The 18,834-nt window shown below is 66.2% G+C and overlaps 1 protein-coding gene across 1 annotated transcript in view; it reads left to right on the forward strand.

Annotated features, from left to right (window-relative positions):
- The first annotated feature begins 3,841 nt into the window (after positions 1 to 3,841).
- LOC116818899 (methyl-CpG-binding domain protein 1) overlaps positions 3,842 to 18,834 on the forward strand; it is a 20,174-nt gene continuing 5,181 nt past the window's right edge. The window contains 15 exon segments of the mRNA XM_075071289.1: positions 3,842 to 3,975; positions 4,818 to 4,962; positions 7,610 to 7,724; positions 9,037 to 9,236; positions 9,621 to 9,706; positions 10,023 to 10,063; positions 10,335 to 10,478; positions 10,636 to 10,770; positions 11,467 to 11,520; positions 13,065 to 13,127; positions 13,495 to 13,554; positions 14,588 to 14,640; positions 15,518 to 15,576; positions 15,579 to 15,601; positions 17,799 to 17,963. Coding sequence (XP_074927390.1) covers positions 4,853 to 4,962; positions 7,610 to 7,724; positions 9,037 to 9,236; positions 9,621 to 9,706; positions 10,023 to 10,063; positions 10,335 to 10,478; positions 10,636 to 10,770; positions 11,467 to 11,520; positions 13,065 to 13,127; positions 13,495 to 13,554; positions 14,588 to 14,640; positions 15,518 to 15,576; positions 15,579 to 15,601; positions 17,799 to 17,963 — 1,308 coding nt within the window. The 5' untranslated portion in view covers positions 3,842 to 3,975; positions 4,818 to 4,852.

An 18,834-nucleotide genomic window follows, 5' to 3' on the forward strand; every position in this document is an offset into this window, starting at 1 on the left:
GTTGGTGGGTTTGGGGGGGAGGGGGCCGATGGGGGTTGAGGAGGGAGTTGGGGCCAGGGGGGTGTCCGGGGAGGAGGGTTGTAGGCAGTGGGTAAGAGGGAATTGGGGGCTGTTGAGGGGAGGGGCTGATGGGTGGTGTAGGAGGGAGTTGGAGGGGCCGTGGGGGGTGTCCTGGGGAGGGAGGGGTTTGTAGGCAGTGGGGGTGAAGAGGGAATTGGGGGCTGTGAGGGGAGGGAGCGATGGGGGTGAGGAAGGAGTTGGGGGCAGGGAGGGTGTCCTGGCGGGCAGGGAGGGTTTGTAGGCAGTGGGGGTGAGCAGGAATTGGGGGCTCTGGTCGAGGGGAATGGGGCCGCATGGGGGTGAGGAGGGAGTTGGGGGCCGGGGAGGCGTTGTCCTGGGTGGAGGAGGCTTTGTAGCAGTGGGGGTGAAGAGGGAATGATGGGGGGCTGAGTGGTTGAGGGGCGATAGGTGGGTGAGGAGGAGTGTGAGGGGCGAGTAGGGGGTGTAGGCAGTGGGGATGAAGAGGAAATGGGGCACTATAACATGGCAGGGGGAGGGGTTCTGAGGAGAGGAGGGAGTTGGGGGCCTAGGTGGTGGGGGCGGGGCCCAGAGGGAGTTGGACGGCTTATGGGTTGCAGGGGGACCCAGGGGAGGGGGCTGTAGTTGGGGGATGGAGGCCTGGGAGCCTGTGGTGGGGAGGAGGGAGTTGGGGGGGTGCAGGAAGGACTAGGAGAGCTGGGCAGGTGCGTGACTGGGGGAGGGGTACCAGGAGGCTGTGGGGGGCTGAGAGGGGAGTTGGGGGGCAGGAGCAGAGTAGGGAGGTTAACTGTGGTGGAAGGGGTGGTGGCGGGATTCTGGGAAAGGGGTCCAGGCCTGAGGACATGGCGAGACCGTAGCTGGGGGGGCCAGGCCCAAGGAATGGGGGGAGGTTTGGGAAAGTGCGATGCCTGGGGGAAGGATTGGGGGGCAGAGGGGCTTGGGGGCTAGCTCTGTGAGGCCCTGGGCTGGGGTGGGGTGAAGCCCAGGTGACTGGGGGGGTGGGGAGCTGATAAGGGGGTGTCTATTAGGGGAAGGATTGAGGGAATTAACTGGTGGGGGGGACTCTGGGGGGTGGGGCTGAGGAGCTGGGTGTGTGTGAAGTGGGGGAGCAGTTGGGGGGCCCTGGGCAAGGGGAGTGAGGTCTGAGGGAGTGGGGGGCAGCGGGAAGCGGTATCTGCAGGGGGGCTGCTGGGGAGTAGGGGGCAGAGGGGGCATTGGAGGGCTCAGGTGGGAGTTATAGGGTGCTGGGACTGTCAGCTGGGAGGGTGCTGCAGAGGGAGAGGACTTGGAGGGGGGAGCAGGGGCACCAGGCAGTGGGGGTGCTGGGGAAATGGAGGCTGATGTGAAGGGTGAGGGGGTGGCAGAGGGTTCAGGGTACAAGCTGTGCCTTGTGGGGAGGCATTGGGGTGGGAATGGGGTGCACTGGAAAGGGGGCGGTTGGGGACGGAGGGGAGTGGAAAGGCCCTGGGGGACGAGTGGGGCTGAAGGGGAATGTGTGGGAGGGCTGGGCAGGAAGGGGGAGCAGGGCTGGGAGGTTTGTGGGGGGCAGCTGGGGGTCCCTGCCCCAGGCATGAATCTCTCACCAGGCCTGCTGTTGGGTCGGTCCCAGCTCTCTGTAGGCAAACAGGGAGTGGAGAGGGGCCGTGGGGTGGCAATGGGGGCAGCTGGGGGAGAGGTCTGGGAGTGGCACTGATGCCCAGTGGGCACGGCACGGCGTGAAGCCACATCAGGGATGCGGGTGGGGGCTGGCACAGAGGGTGATCTGGGGTGCGCCGGGGTCGCCGCAGCCCAGCTCCGGGGATGGCGTTTGGGCACCAGCTCGGCGGCGCTGGGCTCGGAACCCGCCTCCGGGCTGGCGCCCGCAGCCCTCCCCCAGCCGGGCCTTGGCACTGCTGCCCGACCTGCCGCCTTGTTTGTCTTCCTTCCGGGCCGCGGTCGCCCGTTGGACACGTCCCGAGCAAGGCCATGGCTGGGCCTCGGGGGCAGGAAGGGCCAACGCAGGCTACCCAGGCTTAGGGCAGGGAGAACTCCTCCGACACAATCGGTAGGTGCCGTCCTGTGCCCCGATGGCAGCCCCCCCCCTCCGTTTCAGCTGAATCGCTCCCCAACTGATCTCCGAAGAGTCACAAAAACCGGGCGCTTCGTGCCCCCCCCATTAGCCTGGCACAACGGGCCCCTGCAGTGCCAGGCACCCGAGCATCGTACGGGGTGTGTGCGCCAAACCGTGACGTGGTCGCAACTCGCTGGGTTCCTGCGGCAACTGAGCATCTGCCGCTCCCCGAGGGGAGATTGGGGGTGCCCCATACCCGCCTGTCACTGGGTGGGTACCCCACAAACCAGGCGGTGACGCCAATGTTCCTGGCTCTGCCCAGACAGCTCAGAGCCACAATATCACGGCGCCGGCCGCAGGGCTCAGGCCTTGTTTCGGCAGTGCCTCCCTAGTGGGGGGGCTGCCTGTTGCCCTAAAAAATCCACAGTGGCCCGGGTTGTGGCAGCACGTTGGATCCCTGGCTGGGCCCAGACGGCCCGACTGAACCCCGGGGGTTCCCCGTTCTTGGCGGGGCCTGGCAAGACTCAATCTAGAAAGACGAGCGGAGCTGCGGGGTGGGATATGGAGACCCGGGGAAGCCTGGAGCGCCAAATAATCTTGCTTCTGGCTCCTTAACGCTCTGATTCCTCGGCCGTGAAACGCCATCCGGCGACTTGGCCTGCCCGCGCCATTGCTGCCGGCCCGTTTTCTGCGAGCCCATTGGGCTGCCGAAGGGCCCCTGCTGTGTGGAAGGGCCTGCCCCTGGCAGGTGTCCACGGCTGGAGCTTGGTGGTTTCAAGCTCTAACTCGGCTTGTGACGTTGGGCTGGTTTCTGTGCCCGACACGCTCTGTGCGTTCTCCTCCCGGCTGGGAGAGGCTGGGGCCAGAGCTGCCTGTTGTTTAGGTCTCACGTGGTGCGGGCTGGGGGGGAAGAGGCCCCCCTGTCGGAAAGGGAAAACAAGGGGGCTGAAACGCGTGAGCTGGCAGGATGTCTCCGGGCCTGGGCCGCCATCTGAAATGGCGTTAAACGGACACGCAGAATTGGCTGGCTTCCTGGTTGGTGGCTGTTCAGGAGCCTCTCGGGCACGGCTCGCCTGGCACAGAGACACAGCTGGGGAACAGTCACACGGTGACCCGCATGGTGCTGGCTCGCCGGGTGCTGCGATGCAGCGACCTCTGGGGAGGGGCAGCTGGGGGACAGCCACACTGACCTGCGTGGTGCTGCGATGCAGCCACCTCTCGGGAGAGGCAGCTGGGGAAGAGCCACGCAGTGATGCTGTGTGTGGGTGGCTTGCATGGTGCTGAGGGGTGGCCGGGTCTGGAACGTGGGACAGTTGGGGAACAGCTGCACCTACGGCTGCATTGGGGAGGGCTTGACCAGCGCTGAGATGCAGCCACTTCTTGGGAAGGGCAGCTGGGGAACAGCCAGACATAACGCTGCATAACGCCGGCTCTCCCGGTGCTGCAATGCAGCCACCTCTGGGGCATGGGGCAGCTGGGGAACAGCCAGATATAACACCAGCTCTCCCGGTGCTGAGATGCGGCCACCTCTGGGGCGGCTGGGAGCTGTTGTGCCGCTGCGTATTGACTTCGGAGAGTGCTCCCTTATCTGATGGGGGCAGCGATGGGCGTGCCAGAGACGGGCTGTAACTGCTCACGCTGGAATGTGGCCAGGCGTTGGAGCAGGAGCATGGGGCCGGGCTTCCCACTGACCTTGCGGGCCTGAAAGCTGAGCCGCTGCATTGGGCCTTATCTCCTCCGCCCCCTCCCTAGAGTCCGGCAGGGTCCCAGGGCTGGCAGGATCCAGCCTGGTGGGAGACGCCCGTGCCGATTGCCCCTCCGCCGAGGAGCGAGGCATGCTGGGCTCCGGGCCCTGCGGGAGGATTCAGGATCAAAGCCTGAGCAGCGTGAGTCATGCTCCCCATGGGTGCTGCCTCCTGGCCGCTCCCTGCGCCCGGAAAGGAGGGGGTGGTGGACGGACGTGCCTTCAGTATGGGTTGCGAGCGGGCGCCCTGAGCCGAAAGCCCGAGCCCTCCTGATGGCCCGAGCACTTTGCTCGTGGCTCGGGCGCCGGGCAAGGTGTTATGTGTGGCTGTTCCTGGCTGCTCCGCCCAAGAAGTGGCTGCATCTCAGTGCTGGGAGAGTCATCCCCATGTGGTGTTATGTGCGGCTGTTCCCCAGGTGCCCCGCCCCAGAGGTGGCTGCATTTCAGTGCTGGGCAAGTGATCGCTGTCTACAGTCAGTCCTGTTGTATGTGTGTCCAGTTGTTCAGGGTGACGTGATTTCTTAAGCTGGAGCCTCGTTACTGCGAACCTTTATTCTGTGATGAAAACCCTTTCAAAGGAGGGTCATGTGAATTAAGTGTCCAGTGGGTTCAAAATGTGGCAGTGGAGTCTGGTGATTAGAACGAGGGGGCTCTCTTGGGTTCTCTCCTTGGCTCTGGGAGGGGAGTGGGGTCTAGTGGTTAAAGTGGGGGGATGCTGGGAGTCAGGACTCCTGGGTTCTCTCCCCGGCTCAGAGAAGGCAGTGGGGGCTAGTGATCAGAGCTGGGCCAAGCCCTGGGAGCAGGGTGCTAGTGTGGGTGCTAGTGCTGGTAAACAGGCTTGGCCTGAACGTAGATGCTGTTCCTGGATGCAGGGCGTTGTCTGCCTGAGCCCTGGGCGGAGGGATGGAGGGCACAAGCCCGGGAGGGGGGGGTAACCTGCCCTCCCATCCAGCTGTGCTGACTCCCCCATCTCTGTCCCCACAGTAGCCGCTCTGCTGCCGCTCCCCCTGCTCAGCACCATGTCGGAGGGCTGGGTGGACTGCCCCACCCTGGGGCCCGGATGGAAGCGCCGTGAGGCCTACCGCCGATCTGGGGCCACCTGTGGACGGACGGATACCTACTATCAGGGGTACGGACACTGGTCCTCCATTGGGGGCAGGGGGAAGGGGAGGGGGGGGCAGCCCCGTGGCAGAGGGTTGGGGCGAGGATCGTGTTCTGCAAAGCCACAGTGGCAGCCCATGTGGACATGGCACGGGAGGGGAAACTGAGGCACAGGAGGGCCTCGGCCTCAGCGGGTCAGAGCCAGAACTCTGGGCTCCTCTGGGGTTCAGGCGCTGCTCATGTAGCCCTCCCGCTCCCTGGATCTCTCCACCCCCCCGACCTGGCATCTGGGTTTCAGGGGCCTCCAGTCGTCATGCATGAGCGCTGGCCCTGACCCCAGCCTGCCCTAGTGCTCTGTGGGAGAGGAGCTGCCTGCTCCAGCCATGCAGCCCCCTCTAAGACAGGGTGCGTCTGTCTGCAGCTGAAGATAACTCTCCTCTGCCCGCCCCCGCAGGAAACCGGCTCTGCTGGATGGAGTCTATTTACCTTCTCCGAAGCCAGCTGGGAGCCAGGAGTCCTGGGTTTTCTCCCCGGCTCTGGGAGGGGAGCGGGGTCTGGTGGTTAGAGCGAGGGGTGCTGGGAGCCAGGACTCCTGGGTTCTCTCTGGCTCTGGGAGAGGAGTGAGGTGTAGTGGTTAGAGCAGTGGGGCTGGCAGCCAGGACTCCTGGGTTCTCTCTGGCTCTGGGAGGGGAGTGGGGTCTGGTGGTTCAGAGCAGGGGAGGCTGGGAGCCAGGATTCCTGGGTTCTCTCTGGCTCTGGGAGAGGAGTGAAGTGTAGTGGTTAGAGCAGTGGGGCTGGAAGCCCGGACTCCTGGGTTCTCTCTGGCTCTGGGAGGGGAGTGGGGTCTGGTGGTTAGAGCAGTGGGGGGCTGGGAACCAGGACTCCTGGGCTCTCTCCTGAGTTCTCCCCCCGTTGTCTGTGTGTGGATCAGGGTGTGCGTCTTTCCTCCCAGCCCCCGAGTCCGTTGCTGGCGCATGTGCTTTTTCAGTTAAAAACCCGCATGTTATGAAATGAAACCGTCCCCCCTTTGTCCCCTCCCCCGCCGGCGCTCGAGGCCTCTTGTTCGGCCTGTGGTTCTGCCTCCAGCCACCAGAGCCTCGGCATAGCCCCCGGCTGCTCCCCGGTCGCGTGAGTCTCCTCTCCCCGCCCCTCTGGGGCTGCTCTTGGGTTGTATTAGTAGCCAGGTCGCAGTAGTGTCTAGAAACTGGGGGGACTCCCTGTATCCCCACAGCGTGTCTAATCCAAACAGCCCTGGGGGGCAGGAGTTTGCTGAAGCATAGACCCCTCCGCTCAGTGCCCTCGCTGTCCCAGCGCACTGCTTGGCTGTGGCCACGGTCCAGGGCGTCTCTCCGCCTCCAGCCCCGGCATCCGCGAGGCGCTCAGCTGGCTGGCGCCCTCGTGGGTCCGGCTTCCCTACGGCTTGGACCGCACTGTGCCGCCGGGAAATCCCCGCCGGAACCGCTTCCCGCTCCCTGCCAGCCCGGAGACGAAATCATCCTGGCTCTGCTGAGTACCAGGGGCTGCGAGCTGAGGCATGGCCAATCCGGGTTATAAATTGACTAGTCCAAAGTGCAAGGCCGTGCAGCCGGCGGGGGGAGGAACGAGATTTTCTGCTCTGAGCAGGCCCAGCTCAGCTGGGAGCGATGGCGGAGGCTGGGTGGAGCGATCGGGCGCAGGGGGCACGGGCGAGCCTAGGCTGAACCAGCTGCGATGGGGAAATATTCAGGCCTCTGGACTTGCACGTGCCGCTCCCCAGGGAGACGCAAGCAGGTGGAGGTGGGGGGCTGGCTGCTCGCGCTCAGTGCTTCGGGAGGGAGAAGAGTTAGCGAGGCGAAAGCCCGTTGGCGGCCCGAGGAGCAGTGCAGGCTGCGAAGGAGACGGTTCCCCTCAGACTCCCGTGAGTGTGGGAGCAACCAGCTGGGATCTTAGGCAGGTCTCAGATGCCGAATTCCCAGTGTAGGGGGCACGTTTCGCCATGTGTGGGGCAGCTCTAACTGCCCGCTGTTTCCTTCCATCGGCTGGCCGGCACTTCCCTCTTAATGCCCCCTCATTTTGGGTGTCTCCTCGGGAGCCTGCCCCCCCAGATCCCTGGAGGGGAAGGCTAGCCAGGGGGTGATCCTCCAAGCGCCCCTCCCCTGCTGCGGGGGTCGGAGAGGAACAGATGGGTCCTAGTGGCTGGCTGGCACTTCATTTATCCCCCGGGCTCATCAGGGGGCTGCCTGCTCTTCCGCTGGAGCCGGATTCAGTAGCCACGAGTCCCCCGTGCCCCAGTTCCCAACCCCCTTTAACTGCCTGCCTGTTTCACAGTAAAAGAGAATGATTGTGCCATGAAATTCCCATCTCCTGTCTGAGCCCTTCCCTTCCCGTAGGGGGCAGCGTCTCCCTCCCCTGTAGCCATTGGCTCCTGCTCTAAAGCAGAGTTGAGGTTGCGTCTCGGGTGTCCCCCTGCATTGTTACTTTTTGGCCGTGAGTTCCACAGGCTAATTTTGCGCTTCATGAAAAAATGTGGCCTTCCCACGTGGTTCGCGAGTGAGCCTGTTCTCCTGGCTCCCTTTGGCTCCAGGCAGGTGCATCAGTTCCCAGGGTGGGGGGTGTGTGTTTGTGGGAGTATTCCCAGCCCTCCAGGCCAGGCTGGGGTGCCCTCCCTGACGCCTGCTCTGCCTCCACTCCCGCAGCCCCAACGGCGAGAAATTCCGCAGCAAGATTGAGCTCACCAGGTTCCTGGGGCCCTCGCAGGACCTGACCAACTTCGACTTCAAGAACGGCGTGCTCCGCGACCTGCCCCCCAAGGTACCGAGGGGTGGGGGGAGTGCGCGTACACGGGAGGGGCAGAATCCCCGCGGCAGGCCTGACCACGGGCCTGGTGCCGAAAACTCGGCTGGGTTTCTTGCCAACGCAGGTGTCCCCTCGGCTGACCCGGAGCTGTTCTCCCCTTTATAAATCGATGCCCCAAAAAGCGGTTCCTAGTTGGAACTAGACCTCCCTGTCCATGATCCTGTTGCTTCCGCGTCCTCTTCCGAGGACCTGCGTGTTCCTGCTCCTTAGGAATGCGCTGAGCCATGCTTAGCCGGTGCCGAGGGTGGCTGTTCCCAGCCCACTGTGGTTGGTGATTTTAGCCGTGCCCGGGGCTCTGGCAGAAACTGGTCACCTTCGGTCTGTCCGGGTGAGACTCATCTGTGGCACAAACAGGCCCTGGCCGCAGGCGGCTACAGGGAATTCGTACGGCCAGCGACTCTCAGACCTGGAAATGAAGGCGAAGGATTGATTGGAAACCCAGATCGGCACGAGCAGGGCTGCAGTGGCATTGAAACCTCCCCGCACACTAGTCGCGGGAGTCCACGGAAAGCCAAGCTGGGAGGCAGCTGTCTGGGACTCACCCCGCCAGTCTCCATGTGCTGGATGGAATCTGGGAACGCCTCTTTCAGACCTGTTTTCCCTCCTGTCTGCGGCCGGGGCTCATTATGTCTCCCCCCAGCGGTGTGTTCCGGGGAGCCGTAATTAGGGTCCCACGAGCTGCGTGTGACGCTGCATGTCCCGCTTGATCAGCCCCGGCCGTGGTGTTGGCTCCATGCACCAAAACTCCCTCCAAAGTGGCCACAGTAACCAGGCCTTTCGCGCTGGTGCGGTTGGCTCGTGTGTCGCAAGCTGCTGATTGTGCAAGCGACCGCCCTTGGGCCAGCCCTCCCACTGCCAGCCGGTGTCCATGGCTGCATGGCCGCCATTCTGGCTAGTGAAAGCGCTTCCCGGGGGCTGGGAGCCAGGACTCCTGGGTTTTCTCCCCGGCTCTGGAAGCGGAGGGGGTGTAGTGGGTCAGAGCAAGGGGGCTGGGAGCCAGGACTCCTGGGTTCTCTCTCCGGCTCTGAGAGGGGAGGAGGTGTAGTGGGTTAGACTGGAGGGGCTGGGAGCCAGGACTCCTGGGTTCTCTCCCTGGCTCCGGGAGGGGCATGGGGTGCAGCACGTAGTGCATGGTTGGGTCAGGAATTGCAGGTGGAGTGGGGCATCGCATGGGGCCTGTTGGGGAAGGCCTGGCTGAGCTCCCACCCCATGTTGCGGGGGGGCTGGGACCTCACCTCCAACCCTGCTCACCTTGCGTCCTGTCCAGGTCAAGAAGCCCCAGAAGAGACGCCTCTCGCTGTCGGAGCCAGAACCCCTGGCCCCCCCTGAGCAGCCACTCCCCAAACAGCAACCCGTGAAGCCGGAGCCCCCGGAGCAGCCGCCTCCACCCCTCCCAGAGCGACGCCCCCGCAAGCGCCCGGCGGCCCTGCTGGAACCCCAGGAATCGGAGCAAGATGCCATAGTGGCGTGAGTTTCCCCCAGCCACCTGGGGTGTCCTGTCCCCTGAGCCCTCCGGGTAACAATGCAAACGCTATGGGGAGGTGCCGAGAGCCCAGCCGGACGCCTGGGTTCTGTCCTTGGCTCAGGTGTGGGGCAGTTGGTCTAGTGTTTCAAGCAGGCTGGGGCTGTGAGCCAGGACTCCTGGGTTCTATTCGTCCATGGAGATGTCCCAGTGTCCCTGTCCGTCTCCCGCGCCGCGAGCCCTCCCTGGCACAGGAACTGCCTGGGAGGCCCCCTGTCCCTCCGTCCAGGCCTAGCGGGGTCCCTGCTCCCCTGGGGGTGGCAGTGATCTCACCACCAACCTGGGGGGCCCCAGACGCGGGATCTCAGCAGCCCACCTCTGCCTTCCAGATGCTGCGCCAGCTGCCAGAACTACTTCCCCGGGGTGATGCTGCCCAGCCAGAGACGCTGCCGCTGGCTGTGCCCGGACTGCCGAGGTGGGTGAGCAGGGTAGGGAGGGTCGCGCCAGCAGCTGGGGCCGATGGCTAGACCCCAGCCTGCTTGGGGGCCTCCTGCTGCTTTGCCCAGCCCCCTGGCCCCTCCTAGAAGGAGCTGGGCTGCGAACCCAGGTGTCCTGTCCAGACTCCGCCCCAGAGGAGGCTGCATCTCAGTGCTGTGGCGTTGTCTCTGTGCCCCAGTTGCCCCACCCCAGAGGCGGCTGCATCTCTGGGAGACTAACCCAGCTGCCCTGGTGCCGTGACCTGTTGGTTTGAGCCTCAGCCACAGGTGCCAATGCTAGCTTCTTTCTTTCAGCCCAGAGAAGAGACTTCAACAGAGAGCAGCGGTTCTTCAAGGTAAGGGCCGGGCTGGGAGCCAGGACTCCTGGGTTCTCCCCTGGCTCTGGGAGGGGAGTGGGGTCTAGTGGTGAGAGCAGGGAGGGCTGGGAACCAGGACTTCTGGTTTCTCTCCCCGATGCTGGGAGGGGAGTGGGGTCCAGTGGCTAGAGGAGGTGGGGCTGGGAGTCGGGTCTCCAGGGGGCTGGGTCTGTTTCCCTGGTCCCCTCCTTGTTGGGGGGCGGGCGAGAGGCCGTGGCTGCGCCGGCTGAAGGCCCTGCCCCTCTTGCAGCGGGTGGGCTGCGGGGCCTGCCAGGCCTGCCAGATCCCCGAGGACTGCGGCATCTGCACCGTGTGCGCCGTGCGGGCCAAGAACCCCGAGCTCCGGATCGGCAGGAAATGCCTCCTGCGCCGCTGCCTGAAAATCGTCAAGAAGGTACCGGCCGGCGGCCTGCCCCTCCCCTCCCCGGCTCCCCCTCTGCCCGCCTGGTGCCCCCCACTCCCGCCCCGCAGCCCCTGCTAGCCCAGCCCTGGGCTCCCCTCCCGCCCGGCCGGTGCCCCTCACACCTGGCCTCTCCCCTCTGCCTGCGCAGGGCTTCGGCTGCGGCGTGTGCCAGGGCTGCCAGGCCACCGAGGACTGCGGCAGCTGCTACATCTGCCTGCGGAGGCTGAAGCCCGGCCTGAAGCGGCAGTGGAAATGCCTGAAACGCCGCTGCCTCAAGAAGAAGGTACGGGGGGCGGCTGTGGGGGGAGGGATCATTGGGGGGATCATTGGGAGGCAGCTGTGGAACCCTCCACCCATGCGCGGTGGGGACACAGGTCGGGGGTTGCTCTCGGCCCCCTGCCCCAGGGGCTTGCGGGAAGGGGAGGATCGGGATGGAGCCCCTGCCCCCCCTCCCCTTTTGGGAAGGCTCCGCTGCCCCTTTCAAGGGGTGCCACAGTGAGGGGGAGAGCGCCCCATGCAGCACGGCGCCCCCCAGCGCCCGGCCCTGCCTGCCAGGGGAGAGCGTCCCCTACCCTGCCCCCTGCAGCACGGCGCTCCCCAGCGCCCAGCCCTGCCTGCCAGGGGAGAGCGCCCCCTACCCTGCCCCCTGCAGCATGGCGCCCCCCAGCACCCGGCCCTGCCTGCCAGGGGAGAGCACCCCCTGCAGCACGGCGCCCCCCCAGCGCCCGGCCCAGCCTGGCAGGGGAGAGCACCCCATGCCCTGCAGCACGGCGCCCCCCAGCGTCCGGCCCAGCCTGCCAGGGGAGAGCACCCCCACCCAGCACCCTGCAGCATGGCACCCCCCAGCGCCTGGCCCAGCCTGCCAGGGGAGAGCACCCCCTGCCCTGCCCAGCACCCCCTGCAGCAGAGCGCCTCCTGCCCAGGCCCCCATCACGCCCCCTAGTACCACGGCTGGCACTAACTATCTTCTGGTATGCAGCAGAAATCGGTGGTGGCGAAGAAGGCAGGGTACGGCCCCCGGAAACTGACCGTAGTAAGTACCTGCCCAGCTTCCCAGCATGCCCTGCGGCCTGCATATATATACACGTGTGTGTAGGATTCCCAGCAGGCCAACCTGCCTCTGTGGGTGGGGGATTCCCAGCATGGCCTGGCGGGGGGCATGGTTTCCCAGCCTGCCCTGTGGCCTGGGGGGTGGGGGTGGGGGGCATGGTTTCCCAGCCTGCCCTGCGGCCTGTGTGTGTCATGGAGGTGCAGGTGTAGTGGGGGGAAGCAGGTGTGTGCAGCTCCCCTCTGTGTGTGTGGGGGGCAGGTGTGTGCGGCTCCCTGGCGTGGGTGTAGTCGGGGGCTGGTGGGTGTGTGCGGCTCCCTGGCGTGGGTGTAGTTGGGGGCTGGTGGGTGTGTGCGGCTCCCTGGCGTGGGTGTAGTTGGGGGCTGGTGGGTGGGTGTGGCTCCCTGGCCCTGCATGGGTCGTGCGCTGGCGTGGGGGCGGCTCTCAGTGAGGGGCGGTGGTGTGTGCGGCTCCCTGGCGCCGGTGTAGTTGGGGGGCGGAGCGTGCTGTGGCTCTCAGGCGTGGGTGTAACGTTGTGGGGGGGGGGGTGCGGCTTCCATGGTGTGGGTGTACGTGGCTGGGGCGGGCATGTTGTGGCTCCCCAGCATGGGTGTCCGTGGCTGGGGGGGGCGGCCTCCTCAATATGGGCAGGTGGTGTGTGCGGCTCCCTGGTGTGGGGTTAGTTGGGGGGCTGGCGTGTGTGGCTACCCCGCATGGGTGTAGTCTGTAAGGGGGGGTGCTGGCTCCCTGGTGTGGGTGTAGTGGCTCGGGGGGGGGCGTGTGCGGCTCCCTGGCATGGTGTAGTTGGGGGTGTGTGTGGCTCCCCGGCGTGTGTGTGGCTGGTGGGGCGCTCTCCAATATGGGCAGTGGTTGTGTGCGGCTCCCTGGTGTGAGTGTAGTGGGGGGGGCATGTGCAGACTCCCCGGCGTGGTGGTAGTTGGGGGGGGCGGGTGTGTGGTGCTCCCCGGTGTGGGTGTAGTGGCTCGGGGGGGCCTCCCCAACATGGGGCGGGTGGGTGTGTACGGCTCCCCGGCGTGGGTGTAGTTGGGGGTGGTGAGTGTGTGTGGCTCCCCATCGTGGGTGTAGTGGCTCGGGGGGGCGGCTCCCCAATGTGGGGCGTGTGGGTGCGTGTGACTCCCTGGCACTGTCGCCCTGTGGGTCTTGCCTCTCTGTGCCCCCCCTGAGGGGAGCCGGGAGCGGGTACAGCTGCAGCCTGGCCATGCCGCCCCGTGGCACGTAACAGCTGCTCACCCTCTGTCTGCCTGGCGGGCAGGGGGACGGGCCCACCTGAAACCGCCCCTTGGCCCTGCCCGAAGCTGCAATGAGGGGCTGGAACCCTGCCCCACCCCCTGCATGGGGCTCCTGCCCCCCATGAGCTCGCTGCCCCAGCATGGTTGGGGGGGGCTGGAGCCAGGACGCCTGGGTTCTCTTCTGGCTGTGGCAGCGCCGTGGTCTGGCTGACTCTGTGTCTGTCTCTCACTCCTTCCTGTCCCTTCTTCCTTCTGTCCTTGTTGCTTCCCTGCCCTCAGGACGGGCCCCAGCTCGCCCCAGGGAGGCGCCGCAGGAGGCTGCCAGCGCCCGGGCCCAGCGCTGTGAGTGGGTGTGAGCGGCGGGGAGCGCTGCTGGGAGACCACGCCACCCCCGGGGGGCAGGCTGAGAGCCAGGACTCCTGGGTTCTCTCCCGGCTCTGGGAGGGGTGAGGGGGGGCTAGTGGTTAGAGCAGAGGGGCTGGGAGCCAGGACTCCTGGGTTCTCTCCCAGCTCTGGGAGGGGAGTGGGGGCTAGTGGTTAGAGCAGGGGAGGGGGGTGGGTTGGGTTGTCTTTGCCAGCGGGGTCCCCATGGAGTGGGGGGCCTATGGCGGCTGTGGGTGGGCTCTGCTCTGGCTCTGTCCTTCTGCCAGCCTGGCCGCGCTGCCGTGTCCTGTGAGCGTCTCTTCTCTTCCTTCTCTGTCTCCGCCAGGACGGCCTGGCCCCTAAACCTCGGCGCCGTAAGAGATTAACCCCAGCCACAGCAGCCACAGTGAGTGCGGTGCCAGCCCCTGTCCCCCCCACGGCGTCCTTGTTCCCAGCCCCTCCCCGCAGAGCCGGGGAGAGAACCCTGGATCCTGGCTCCCAGGCCCCAGCATCCCCCATTCCTAGTCGCCTTCGGAAGGGCCTGGCGCATGCAGAGTTAACCCTAGAGATGGAGGAAGGGGGGGCACAGATCCTGCTCTGGGCAGGGACTTTGCCCCCCCAACCCCTCCGCACCCCAAACAAGTTCTTATGGAGCCTGAGTTCTCTCCCCGGCTCTGGGAGGGGAGTGAGGTCTAGTGGTGAAAGCAGGGGGAGGGCGCTGGGAGCCAGGACTCATGGGTTCTCTCCCCAGCTCAGGGAGGGGAGTGGGGTCTAGTGGTTAGAGCACAGAGGGGCAGGGAGCCAGGACTCCTGGGTTCTCTCCTCGCTGTGAGGTCTCTGGCAGTAGGGGTGACCCAGGCTGTGTCTGGCGCGCTGGGGGCACTCTGCATTGCATTGGGGGAGGGAAAGGGGGGGACAAGAACCCCGACGTGTCCAGCCTTGACCCCTTCCTAGCACTGTGGGGCCTGAGGCCAGCAGGGCTCCATAGGGGCTGGGCGAGCTCTGTGGCCCCTGGCACTGCCGGCTGGTCCCTCTCTGCCATGGGGTAGCTGTGCGCGCCCTCCCATCCAGCCAGGGGTCCTGAGCCGGGCCGTGGTGGTGACACGGGGAACACCTGGCAGCCAGTGCGGCTGGATGGCCATCAAGCCGGGGGGCGGCGATCCAGCCCCGTCCTCTGGTACCACCCAGCTCAGGTGGGGTGATGGACCCAGGTGTCCTGGTCACCCTACTCGGCCCTGAATTCTGGGGGAAGAGGAGGGACCCAGGTGTCCAGGCGGTCCTCCCCCCCGCCTGGACCCCAGAGGAGGAGGGACTCGGACATCTGGGCCGCTCTTCCCCTCCTCTGCAGTCAGGCCCTGCATGTGTTCCACAGAAGGGACCCTGGCGTCCGGGTGACCCTCCCCCTGTCCCTCACCTTGTCCCCCCTTCACTCCCCCCAGAAATGGAAGCCGTCATTGGAGCGAGACCCCAGCGGCCTCTCAGGCTCGTGGCGCAGGGTGAGTGAGAGACAGGACCGGAACCAGCTCAGACCTGCCCGGCGCAGGGGGAGCCCCATAGTCTGGGGTGGGGCAAAGTCCTGGGGCTGAGACAGCGAGGAAGTGCGGTCAAGGGGTTAGAGCAGGGGGGCTGGGAGCCAGGACTCCTGTGTTCTCTCCCTGGCTCTGGAAGGGGAGCAGGGGCTAGTGGTTAGAGCGGGGGGACTGGGAGCCAGGACTCCCGGGTTCTCTCCCCAGCTCTGGGAAGGGAGTGGGGGCTAGTGGTTAGAGCAGGGGGGCTGGGAGCCAGGACTCCTGGGTTCTCTCCCTGGCTCTGGGAAGGCAGTGGAGGCTGGTGGGTTAGAGCAGGGGGGCTGGGAGCCAGGACTCCTGGGTTCTCTCCCTGGCTCTGGGAGGGGAGTGGGGGCTAGTGGTTAGAGCAGAGGGGCTGGGAGCCAGGACTCCTGGGTTCTCTTCCCCGGCTCTGGGATTGGCAGCGGAGGGTGTGTGTAAGTGGGTCTTTTAGAGTGGGGGAACTAGGAGCGGGATTCCTAGGGTTCTCTGCCAGTTGTGGGAGGGGAGTGAGGACTAGTGTGGTTAGAGCAGGGGGGCTGGGCGCTACCGCACAGACTGTACGAGTCTATGGTGGCCCCGACCCCGCGTGCTCTGAGAGCTGGGTGAGGCCCCCCCGATGCTGGTAATCTGGGATCTCACGCTCGTGGTCTGGGCCTGCGGCGGGGAGGGGACGGGTCTTGAGAAGTGGGGGGTTGCGAGTAGAGGGGAGGTGGGGCCGGCGCTTGGGGAGTGGAGACGGGCGGCCAACTTGACAGGGTCGGGGCGAGGGTGGGACGCGTCGGGCTCTGGGCAAGGGCTGACCCCTTCTCCTCTCCTCCCTCGGAAACAGCTGGGTAAAGTCACGGAGAAGAAAGAAGCCGGGCGGCCCCCGAAACACCCGAGGCCAGGGCCCGGAGCAGCCTGGTGAGTGACCGCTCCCTGTGGTGGCGCGGCGGGGCCAAGCAGGGGCACTGCGCATGCACTGGCAGAGCCTGCCAGCAGACCTCATGGGGGCTGGGAGCCAGGACTCCTGGTTTTCCCGCTCTGGGAGGGAGGTGAGGCTGGTGGTTAGATCGCGGGGCTGGGAGCCGGACTCCTGGGTTCCATCCCCTGGCTCTGAGGGGAGTGGGGATCGTAGTTAGGCAGGGGGGGCTGGCGGGAGAGACTCCTGGTTCTCTTCCGGTCTGGAGGGAGTTGGTACTGGTGGTAATGGGGGGGCTGGGAGCTGCACGGACTCCTGGGTTTCCATCCTGGCCCAAGAGGGAAGTGGCGGCTTGGTAGGTTAGAGCAGGGAGGGCTGGGAGCAGGACTCCTGGTTCCTTCCCTGGCTCTGGAGGGGAGTGGGGACTGGTAGCGTTAGAGCAGGGGGCTGGGAGCCAGGACTCCTGGGTTCTCTTTCTGGCTCTGGCAGGGAGTGGGGTCTGGTGGTTAGTGCAGGGGGCTGGGAGCCAGGACTCCTGGGTTCTCTCTCTGGCTCTGGGCAGGGAGTGGGGTCTGGTGGTTAGTGCGGGGGGGCTGGAGCCAGGACTCCTGTGTTCTCTCTCTGGCTCTGGCAGGTATGGGGTCTGGTGGTTAGTGCGGGGGGCTGGGAGCCAGGACTCCTGGGTTCTCTCTCCGGCTCTGGGCAGGGAGTGGGGTCTGGTGGTTAGTGCGGGGGCTGGGAGCCAGGACTCCTGGGTTCTCTTCTGGCTCTGGGCAGGAGTGGAGTCTGGTGGAAGTGCCGGGGCTGGGAGCCAGGACTTCCTGGGTGTCTTCTCTTCTGGCTCCGGGGCAGGGAGTAGGTCTGGTGGTTAGTGCGGGGGGCTGGGAGCCAGGACTCCAGGGTTCTCTCTCCGGCTCTGGGCAGGGAGTGGGGTCTGGTGGTTAGTGCGGGGGGCTGGGAGCCAGGACTCCTGGGTTCTCTCTCCGGCTCTGGGCAGGGAGTGGGGTCTGGTGGTTAGTGCGGGGGGCTGGGAGCCAGGACTCCTGGGTTCTCTCTCTGGCTCTGGGCAGGGAATGGGGTCTGGTGGTTAGTGCGGAGGGGCTGGGAGCCAGGACTCCTGGGTTCCATCCCTGGCTAGAAAAAGTGTGACTGGTGGTTCTGTGGCTGACGGTCTCCCCTGGTGCTTCCCCCCTCCCCCCGCTCTGTTCCTTGGACTAACTCTCCTGTGTGTCGCCTGCCCGCTGTGCCCCTCCCTCGCCGTGGGTCGTGGCGGTGGGCCACAGAGCGCCCCCCTGCTGTCTTGCCCGGCCTGGCCCTGCTGCCCCGGGGAGACAGGCCTGTTGGGCTGGATCTTCTCGCATTTCTCTGATGCCGGGCACAGCGCCCCCTATCCACCTGGCAGCCCCCACTGCTGGGCAGCTTTGCCACGGACCTGACTCCGGTTCCCTTGGGCCTCCTGGGAGAACTGGGCAAGTCTGTCCTGACGTCCCAGGCCGCTTGGGCACTAGGGCTGGAAGGGGCGTCAGCGGGTCCAGCCCCGGCACTGAGCCGGGACCAAATGGACCTAGGTTCTCCGTGTCAGGGACTCATCCGACCTCTTCTTGAAACCCTCCGCGGGCGCGGCCCCTAGATCTGGGCAGAGCGCTGTCCTGGGACTCTGGAACGGGGACAGTCAGCGAGCCGCCGACCCCCGGGAGCCAATCTCGGATAGGAGCGGAGAGCAGACTTTCTCTCTGGATCCAGCCGTGGGGCGGCCCCTGCCGCGATCCTGCGGCCTGTTCCAGTGTCCGCAGTTCAAGGAGGAAGTGGGTCGATCGGGGAGGGGTCCGAGGGGGAGAGGCCGGGAGCTGAACAAAAGGGAAGTGAGGGGCTGGCTCGCTGAGTCAGCACGTACCCGCAGTGTGCCGGGGAGCCGGCGCCCCAGCCTGTGGCAACGGGTCGGGCCTGGATTTGGGGAGCTGAGTTGGCAGCGAGAGACCGTTCATCTTTAACTTGTGCCTGGGATGGGCGGAAGGCGCTGGATACCCGAAGGCAGAAGCTAGACCCCTGAGGTCACATGGCCTGAGTCCGGGGGGCCGGGCCCCCCAGCTGGGCTTGTTCGGCCATCGCTCTGCGTACCCAGGGCCCCCTCAGTGCTCCCCATGCGGCCGGCCTCCCCCCACCACGCTCTGACCCGGCACCTCTCTCCCCGCCCGGCAGCTCTGCTCCAAGAGCCGGCGGAACCGCAAGTGCGGGGAGTGTGAGGCCTGTCTGCTGAAAGCCGACTGCGGCCGCTGCGACTTCTGCCGGGACAAGCCCAAGTTCGGCGGCGATAACCTCAAGCGCCAGAAGTGCCGCTGGAGACAGTGCCTGCGATTTGCAATGGTTGGTGCCCTGCCCACCCAGCTCGCGGGGTCTGACTGCTCTGGGAGGGCAGGGGCACGGTGCTGAGCACTGAGCTGGAAGGGACTTGAGGCGTATACCCGCTGGTGTGGCTCCAGCTGGGCTCCGGCAGGGCAGGGGCTCACCCCAGCTGGGCTCCGGCGTGGCAGGGGCGGGCTCTGGCGTGGCAGGGGCTTGCCCCGGCTGGCGTGGCTCCAGCTGGGCTCTGGCGTGGCAGGGGCTCGCCCGGCTGGTTGGCTTCCGCTGGGCTCCGGTGGGCGGGCGCTCTCCCAGCTGGCGTTGGCTCTGGCTGGGCTCGGTGGGGCGGTGCGCTCGCCACGGCTGGCGTGGCTCGCGGCTTGGCTCCCAAGATGCACCACGGCTTCTGGGGCTCATCATCCATTGTGGGTTGGGAGCAGGCCAATGCCCTGGGGAGGGGAGCAGAGCCCGTTGATGTGGGGCACACACCTCTACCGCCCACTCGCCCTGGGTCTGTGCACCACATCAGGGAGCGTTTCCCTTGCGGCCCGCGTCAACAGCTCTCACCGTGCTCTGTCTTGTGGTGTGGGCCCGCAGCCGGCCGTCGCTCGGAGTCGGGCTGGCTGCAGTGCGTGGGTTGGTCCCCACGCGGGTTTGTTTGCCTCCGGGGGGTGCTTGGGGCCCAGAGCTCCCGGGACGTTCAGTGCAGGTCTTGGCGGCTGTGTTCTTCACCTGCAGGTGCCAGGGCTGTTTGTCACGGGCCGGGCACAGAGCCACAGCACTGCCCAGAAGGGCGCTTGCGTGAAACCGGACACCTGGTTCTTTCTCGGCTCTGGGAGGGGAGTAGGTCTGGTGGTTAGAGCAGGAGGGGCTGGGAGCCAGGACCCTGTGGCTT

Source organism: Chelonoidis abingdonii, chromosome 11 (genome assembly GCF_003597395.2).
Source record: "Chelonoidis abingdonii isolate Lonesome George chromosome 11, CheloAbing_2.0, whole genome shotgun sequence".
Taxonomy (NCBI): domain Eukaryota; kingdom Metazoa; phylum Chordata; order Testudines; family Testudinidae; genus Chelonoidis; species Chelonoidis abingdonii.